This window comes from Notolabrus celidotus, unplaced genomic scaffold, assembly GCF_009762535.1.
Source record: "Notolabrus celidotus isolate fNotCel1 unplaced genomic scaffold, fNotCel1.pri scaffold_215_arrow_ctg1, whole genome shotgun sequence".
Taxonomy (NCBI): Eukaryota; Metazoa; Chordata; class Actinopteri; order Labriformes; family Labridae; genus Notolabrus; species Notolabrus celidotus.
In genome coordinates this window covers 74,328-82,958 of record NW_023260067.1, presented here as the reverse complement: position 1 = coordinate 82,958, position 8,631 = coordinate 74,328, and the positions used below count along the sequence as shown (strand labels likewise).

General features: G+C 40.4%; 1 protein-coding gene across 2 annotated transcripts; it reads left to right on the top strand.

Moving 5' to 3' along the window:
* Positions 1-1,198: 1,198 nt before the first annotated feature.
* Positions 1,199-8,631, top strand: LOC117809051 (adenylate cyclase type 8-like). 2 transcript variants are annotated; one of them, XM_034678732.1, is made up of 5 exons: positions 1,202-1,389; positions 2,571-2,717; positions 5,817-5,909; positions 7,537-7,651; positions 7,739-8,631. In XM_034678732.1, the coding sequence occupies exons 2-5, from the start codon at positions 2,607-2,609 to the stop codon at positions 8,218-8,220; spliced, it is 801 nt and encodes a 266-aa protein (XP_034534623.1). In that variant the 5' UTR covers positions 1,202-1,389; positions 2,571-2,606; the 3' UTR covers positions 8,221-8,631. The 2 variants fall into 2 exon arrangements, with proteins under 2 accessions (XP_034534624.1, XP_034534623.1); XM_034678733.1 differs by lacking the exon at positions 5,817-5,909 and having other exon boundaries at positions 1,199-1,389.

The following is an 8,631-nucleotide window of genomic DNA, read 5'->3' as shown; positions in this document are numbered from 1 at the left end:
CTCTGCAAAAACAGCCATCATTGAGGTCAAACCTGAGGCTCATGGAGGGGTTTAGTGTTGGACTGATAAAGGAGCAGACACCTGATCCACTAACCGTAAAAGAAAAGACCACAGGGAGAGCGTTTACCTCTCTTCAGCCTCTGACGTGTCCCAGTTAAATCCTAAAGACTTATTTTACATCTTTGATGACATAATGAGAGCTAATTTATCAGCGATGAGTCAAAACCATGTGAGTCAGAAGATGTAGGCTTCAGAGTCCAGGATGGCTCCGTGATGAGGTTCAGCTGTATGTTTGCAAACTCCTCCACAGTGTGTCACAGGGGTGGGATGAACCCAGGGGGGGGGTCTAAACGGGGTTCACTTGGAGGTCTAAACGGGGTTAAAGCTCCGAATGCCGACTGATGTTTTTCCTAAAGAGACCCGGAGACCGACCAAGAAATGAGATTAGTTTGACTTTCCCCAACTTTCACTTTGAGGGTCTGACATTTGACTGAGCTCATTAAGTGTGCATAATGTCAGCGAGGATGTCACCGTGAAGTCAGAGGCCTGATTTCACCAGTGAGTAATTACAGTAGAAAGTCAAGCAGAATACAGAATGAGAGAGAGAGAGAGAAGAAGAAGAGAGAGAGAGAGAGAGAGAGAGAGAGAGAGAGAGAGAGAGAGAGAGAGAGAGAGAAACGTGACTTCTTAATTATGGATATTAAATGTTTAACTACGCCTGGACATGAAGTCTGTTATTAAAACACTCCCATAATGACATGATAAATTACCGCATGTGACAATATTAGTATGTGGAGACATGCTGCCTCGCGTCAACAGCTGCTCAGCTCCCTGATGTGTCCACATTGCCCCCTGGTGGTCGAGACGGTGTAGTGCAGCGGCTTCACCTGCTGCAAACTGCATGATGGAACACAGAGAGGGATTTTGACTCTTTGCAACCTTTAAAACTAAAACAATAATTCACTTTAGAGACTTTTCAGTGAATGTGTTATAACACGTCTGAATTAGTCCAAACAAAGAGCTGAAACTTTGACTTTGACGTGTTATTGTGATTTAGTCTAGTCTGTGTTTCCTGTTTTATTTTGAAGTTCTTGCTCCCTGTGTTTCCAGTTTAGTTTCACTTCCTGTCCTTGTGAGTTTCCCTCCTTCTTTGATTCCCCTGATTAGTCTCACCTGTGTCCTGTGTCCACACCTGTGTTGATTACTCTCTGTACTGAGTTTTTATCATTGTTGGATCATTGTCAGTCTTCCTTGTGTTCCCCGGTTTGTTTTGGACTTTTGTTTTAGTTTCTTAGACCTTAGATTTGTCTGCACATGGCTCCTCCTTCAAGTGTTTCCCAATGTGACAGTTATGGCCTGACTCCCTGACAAAAGAACTGACTGGCCTTGGTAAGATCCACCTTTTAGACCTGACTTGAAACAGAAGCTGACACTAAGTTTTTATCTTAAGATGATTTCACTGATTTAAAAATGACTTATTTATGCAACTAAAATAAAAAAGCTCCTCAGATTTCATTTAAAACCTTTATTCATTCTCAAAAGGACTTTGAGGTGTCCCTTATTTCAGATGTAATCAATTTGAGGACTCCTTCCTGTGGATTAGTTTGATATGACGTGTGAGACCTGGTTAACTAATGTACTTATGGGGTTTTGACCAATCAGAATCAAGTATTTAACACAGCCAGGTGATAAGAAATGTAATAAAAAGCTCATAGTCACAAACAAATATGTGTTTTTCATAAGTAATGTATCATTTTGATGCATATGTCATGTCTTGTAGATTATTTTTAGACTAAATTTTATATTGCTTTTTTCTTTTTTTTAACTCTGCCTTGTAAGGCTTTGAAAGGCACATATAAATAAAATGTGTTATTATTTTATTTTTATTATTATGATTAGTATGAATATTATTTTCTTATTATTATTATTTTATTATTATTTATTTATTTATCATAATTATTGTTTTATTATTATTTTTAAATTATTATTATTATTATAGTTGTATTGTTATTATTTTATTAATGTTATTATATTATTATTTTATTATAGTTTATTTTATTATTATTTTATGATTATTATTATACCTCTAAATAAAATGTATTATTATTATTTCATTATAATTAGTATTGTTATATATTTATGTATGTATTTATTATCATTATTTTATTCTTATTATTATTTTATTATAGTTATTTATTTATTTATCATAATTAATATTATTAATTTTTTTTTATTATTATTATTATTAAAGTTGTATTGTTATTTATTTATTGATATTATTATTCTTGTTTTGTTATATTTATTTAATATTATTTTTATGATTATTATTATACTGCTAAATAAAATGTATTAATATTATTAGTATTTTATTTTAAATATTATTGTTATTTATTTATTATCATTATTATTTATTATTATTATTATTGTTGTTGTTATTATTATAAATGTTTCTTATTGTTATTTTATTATTATTTATTCATTTATTTATTTATATGTAATTTAACCCAAACCCTTGTGTATTCTTTGAGCAGAGACACTGAAGGTTGAATCTGTGATGTCTGTCCCTACAGGAGCTGTACTCTCAGTCCTACGATGCCGTGGGCGTCATGTTCGCATCCATCCCGGGCTTCGCAGACTTCTACTCTCAGACAGAGATGAATAACCAGGGAGTCGAGTGCCTCAGGCTCCTCAACGAAATTATTGCAGATTTTGACGAGGTGAGGCTGCGGACTTTGAAGTGCACCCAATTCTACTTCAGTTCAACTTTTAGACACGCTGCAGACCGTCTCTGGCTCCTTCAGCATCGCTCAGTTCTGATTAAAACCTTCATCTTAGTCCCCAAAACACTTCAACACAGATTGATCCAAAGCAGGCAGTGATGGAGCCGGTCTCTGTGGGGTCTCAGGGGGACGTTATTTCAGATAAACACTCGGTACGCAGAATATAACGGACTCTTCTTCCATCAAGTTTGCTGCTTAGGAACATCAGTGCATGAGCTTTCTACCTGTGTAGATCCCCCTCATGATTTAAACAGATGATCTTTAATCTCTGCAGACATTTGAATGTTTCCAAATGCCGTCTCCAGCTTTCTAATGTCTTTGTCTCAATCTGTACGGAGAGCAAAAGCAGGAGGAACACAATCCGGCTCCCATGGTTGTTAATGTGAGGAGGATTTCTTCCTCTCTATAAACAGATATCTGCATGAAGAGCAGCTAACAATCTGTTCTACATCAAACATTTACACTGAGACACAAATCTGCTTGATGCTGTGTCACTAAAGACAATCAGCGTTTAGATTTCCTGACTTCCCTGAACGCAGCATCAGAAATGATGGATCCCACCTCCATTCAACAAACAAACATTGTAGATGTAGTTTTCTGACAAAGCTTTTTCCTTTCAGCTACAACTAACCTGTAATTACAGATTCTGATTCAGAGACATGTTGAATCTGGATCTCAGGGTCTGGGTTTTAGTCTGAGAAGGGTTCTGGTCTCTGTCTGTAGTCTGAGGAGTATCCACCAATCAGGTGTCAGCAGGAGAAACAGTCTGTATGGAGAGCAACAGCAGGCGTTCTAGAATTCTGACATCATCAAAGACAGGATACCAGAAATCTGCCTCTGATGATGTCAGAATTCTGTCTTTGATGATGTCAGAGTTCTGTCTTTGATGATGTCAGAATTCTGTCTTTGATGATGTCAGAGTTCTGTCTTTAATGATGTCAGAATTCTGTCTTTAATGATGTCAGAATTCTCTTTGATGATGTCAGAATTCTGTCTTTGATGATGTCAGAATTCTGTCTTTAATGATGTCAGAATTCTGTCTTTGATAATGTCAGAATTCTGTCTTTAATGATGTCAGAATTCTCTTTGATGATGTCAGAATTCTGTCTTTGGTGATGTCAGAATTCTGTCTTTAATGATGTCAGAATTCTGTCTTTGATAATGTCAGAATTCTGTCTTTGATGATGTCAGAATTCTGTCTTTGATGATGTCAGAGTTCTGTCTTTGATGATGTCAGAATTCTGTCTTTGATGATGTCAGAATTCTGTCTTCGATGATGTCAGAATTCTGTCTTTAATGATGTCAGAATTCTGTCTTTGATGATGTCAGAATTCTGTCTTTAATGATGTCAGAATTCTGTCTTTGATGATGTCAGAATTCGGTCTTTGATGATGTCAGAATTCTGTCTTTGATGATGTCAGAATTCTTTTTTTGTTATCAAATTATTATTTATTTTTTTCCTTCCATATAATAAAGTAAAACAAATACAAAAAAATGAAGTATGAATAAACATATGGACATTACAAAAAATAGAGTGCATGTTCACATACCTATACAAAGGTTTATATACAAATACCATGAATACCCCATTATGATAGAATAATAATGATAGTAATAATCATAATAAATTAATATAATATATCAAATAAAATTAAAAAAATTAAAAAAAATTAAAAAAACAACACCCCCCCCCCCCCCCCACACACACACACACACACACACACACACACACACACACACACACACACACAAATCAAAACAAAACAAACCCCAAATAAAACCCACCCATTCCCTGATCCAGAACTACAAACCTCAGAATTCTGAGAACAAATGGAACATTCCATGAAGAAGGTCAGAGCTAAAGAACATCAGTGTCTCTAATCCTCTTTCATAGACCTCCATTCAACAAACAAACATTGTAGACGTAGTTTTCTTCTCCTCTTGAGGACAGACCTGACAAAGCCTGACTTTGGACTTTGGACTAATCTGCATCATGATGTTGTTATTTCAACAAACTGAAGACCCGTTAATTACAAGAACATCACAAGAACATCAGTTCCTGTTTCAGGTTCATACCGCTGAAGGAAGCCAGAGGGAAGCCTCTGTGGAACTTGCTAATTACAGTGAAACTGAGACTTAAAAGGAGTAGATTTTCAGGTTCATATCTTCTAAGTAAGTCATAGTGTGCTTTCATTGTGTCATATTATTTACAGTGAAACTGAGACTCACCGGGAAGAGATTTTTGGGGTTCATGTCTTCAAAGTAAGCCAGAGAGAGGCCTCTAAGAATCTTAATATTTACAATGAAACTGAGACTTTCAAAAACAGATGTTTGGATTCATATTTTTAAAGTAATCAGCTTAAAGTTGCCATTTATCTTACGATTTACAGCAAAACTGAGACTCTCCAGAAGTCATTTTTTGGATAATTATGTTTTGATGCATGTTCTGTTCAGCCTGATACATGCTTGGTTAATGAGGCGTTTGATAGTGTGATGTTTGATAGAGTCCAGGTTATAAAAGGGGGGCAGCACTGACTAACAGAGAGAAAATATCACATCATGAAATGTCAGGATTTGTGGAAGTGTCTCAGAGAAATAGATTTTGAAACACATGAATCAGTCTGTCAGTAATCCCCCGTGCTCCAGGCTCAGTACGAGTTAGCACACTCGCTGAAGTTTCCCCAAAACTCTGGCACATCCTGCGTCCCTGTGGACAAACCCGAGTCTACAGGAACTTTCCTTTCTGACAGAACGAGTCAGAGTCTCCTAATAAGAGCACAGACAGACAGACGGACAGACGCGCACCAGCTGAGCTCTCTGCTCGCCTCGGGCCACAACTTTCTCACACTTCACACTTTTCCTCAAACACCAGCAGACTTCTCTTTTCTCTCTACCCGAGGACGGGAAGAGAGTGAGTCTTATCAGCTCAGACTGAGGCTGAGGACACAAGGAGCTGCTCAAACCTCTGATGTCATGAAGCAGAGATAAAGGACTCTTTGTAGTGTTTAATATCTCCTCCTGTGTTTTCTGTCACAGCTGCTCGGTGAGGAACGGTTCCAGGACATCGAGAAGATCAAGACCATCGGCAGCACCTACATGGCCGTGTCTGGTCTGTCCCCCGAGAAGCAGGTGAGATCCTGCAGGTCTCCTCTGACTCATACCTCATACACGTACCTCATACCTCATATTCCATATCTCATACCTCGAACCTCGAACCTCATACCTCATTCCTAGTACCTCATAGCTCATACCTTATACCTTATACCTCATACCTCATACTTCAAACCTTGTACCTGGTACCTCATACCTCATACCTCATACCTCATACTTCAAACCTTGTACCTCATACTTCATACATTGAACCTGGTACCTCAAACCTCGTACCTTGTACCTGGTACCTCAAACCTCGTACCTGGTACCTCAAACCTCAAACCTCGTACCTGGTACCTCATACCTCAAACCTCGTACCGGGTACCTCATACCTCAAACCTCATACTTCGTACATCATACTTCGTACTTCATACCTCATACCTTGTACCTTATACCTCATACTTCAAACCTTGTACCTGGTACCTCATACCTCAAACCTCGTACCTCATACTTCATACCTTGTACCGGGTACCTCATATCTCAAACCTCATACTTCGTACATCATACCTCATACCTTGTACCTTATACCTCATACTTCAAACCTTGTACCTGGTACCTCAAACCTCGTACCTTGTACCTGGTACCTCAAACCTCAAACCTCGTACCTGGTACCTCATACCTCAAACCTCGTACCGGGTACCTCAAACCTCATACTTCGTACATCATACTTTGTACTTCATACCTCATACCTTGTACCTTATACCTCAAACCTCGTACCTGGTACCTCATACCTCAAACCTCGTACCTCATACTTCATACCTCAAACCTCGTACCTGGTACCTCATACCTCAAACCTTGTACCTAATACCTTGTACTTCATACCTCAAACCTCGTACCTCATACTTCATACCTCAAACCTCGTAACTGGTACCTCATACCTCAAACCTTGTACCTAATACCTTGTACTTCATACCTCAAACCTCGTACCTGGTACCTCATACCTCAAACCTCGTACCTGGTACCTCATACCTCAAACCTCGTACCTCATACCTCATACCTCAAACCTTGTACCTAATACCTTGTACTTCATACCTCGTACTTCGTGCATCATACTTCAGACCTCATATAATCTCTTTATTTCTAAAGTCTGGGGGAATTCTCAGGAATGTGTTAAACTAAAAACGGGATGTTACTCTAAAATCCGAGGTCAGGATTTAAAGTTCCCTTTCCCAGTGCCTTCAGTCCTGAACGATCAGTGCCTCTGAATACTGATTTCATTTTTCTCTAAACTTTCACCCCAAAATTCCACGATTAATGGCAGAATTTAACATTTTCGTCAAGTTTTGTACGCCGGCATGCGCTGACTAAGTCGTCAAGGTGTGACAGGGCCATTACATGCAGAAGAGTAGATGTCCAGAAACCAGATGAAGTGACAGTAGATGAATCAGTGTGTAGAAGAGGCAGCGAAGATAAAAACAGCAGTTAGCGTCTCACATCATGAAGACTCCTCCGGCTCGGTGACATCAGAGCTGCGTTTATACGGAAACACTTTCCTGGCTCTCTTCATCTCTCAAGTGACAAATGACCGCTTTAATGTCTGCCCTCCAGCTGCTCCCTCCGTCCTGACTCACTCTCCTCTTCCTCTGCTCTCGTCTTCCTCCCACAGCAATGTGAAGATAAATGGGGTCACCTGTGTGCGTTGGCCGACTTCGCCATCGCCCTGAAAGAGAGCATCCAGGAGATCAACAAGCACTCGTTCAACAACTTCGAGCTGAGGATCGGTAAGAGTTTATCCTTTTTGTAATCTTTCTACAAAATGAGGACGACAAACTCTGAACAAGTCGTAACATCTACTTCCTGTCTGGCAGGGATGGCTCACGGCTCCGTGGTGGCGGGCGTGATCGGCGCGAAGAAGCCTCAGTACGACATCTGGGGGAAGACGGTGAACCTGTCCAGTCGGATGGACAGCACGGGGGTCAGCGGTAAGATCCAGGTGCCCGAGGACACCTACCTGATCCTGAAGGAGCGCGGCTTCGCCTTCGAGTACCGCGGGGAGATCTACGTGAAGGGCATCAGCGAGCAGGAGGGCAAGATCCGAACGCACTTCCTGCTGAGCCGCGTGCAGCCCAACCCGCTCATCCTGCAGCCGCGCAAGATCACCGGCCAGTACTCGCTGGCGGCCGTGGTGCTGGGCCTGGTGCAGTCGCTCAACAGGCAGAAGCAGAAGCAGATCCTCACGAGAACAACAACTCGGGCTCATGAAGGGGCACCACCACTACAACCGGAGGACGTTATTAGCGCCCGGTGGCTCCGAGGGGGGAGGGGGGCATCACACCGAAGTGGCGGATAAGACTGAGCTGTCCTGAAGAGCAGACTGGAGTTTGAGTTCCTCACAGAGCTCCTCGAGGCAGAGCTGCTCTGAGGGCAAACATGAGCCCAGTGGTTGAGCTAAACTTCCCTGACTGCAGCTGGAGAACTCTTTTTAACGGCTTCATGTTATCAGGGGAGAGTGGAGAAGCTAGCACTATGACATCTGGTAGGGCGGCACTGACTGAGAAAATCACCAACACCTTTTTTGTTGCTTCTTCTATTTATGTTATTTCTCAACAACAACGTAAAAACGGTTGAAAATGCTGCAAAACAATAATACAGAACAGCAAGGTTTCCCTTTATACATGCAATTACAAAACTGAGATGTAAACAAACCAATGGTCCACCCTCTTGGGGCTTGTGCAATATACTTAAAGAACAATTGCCACGT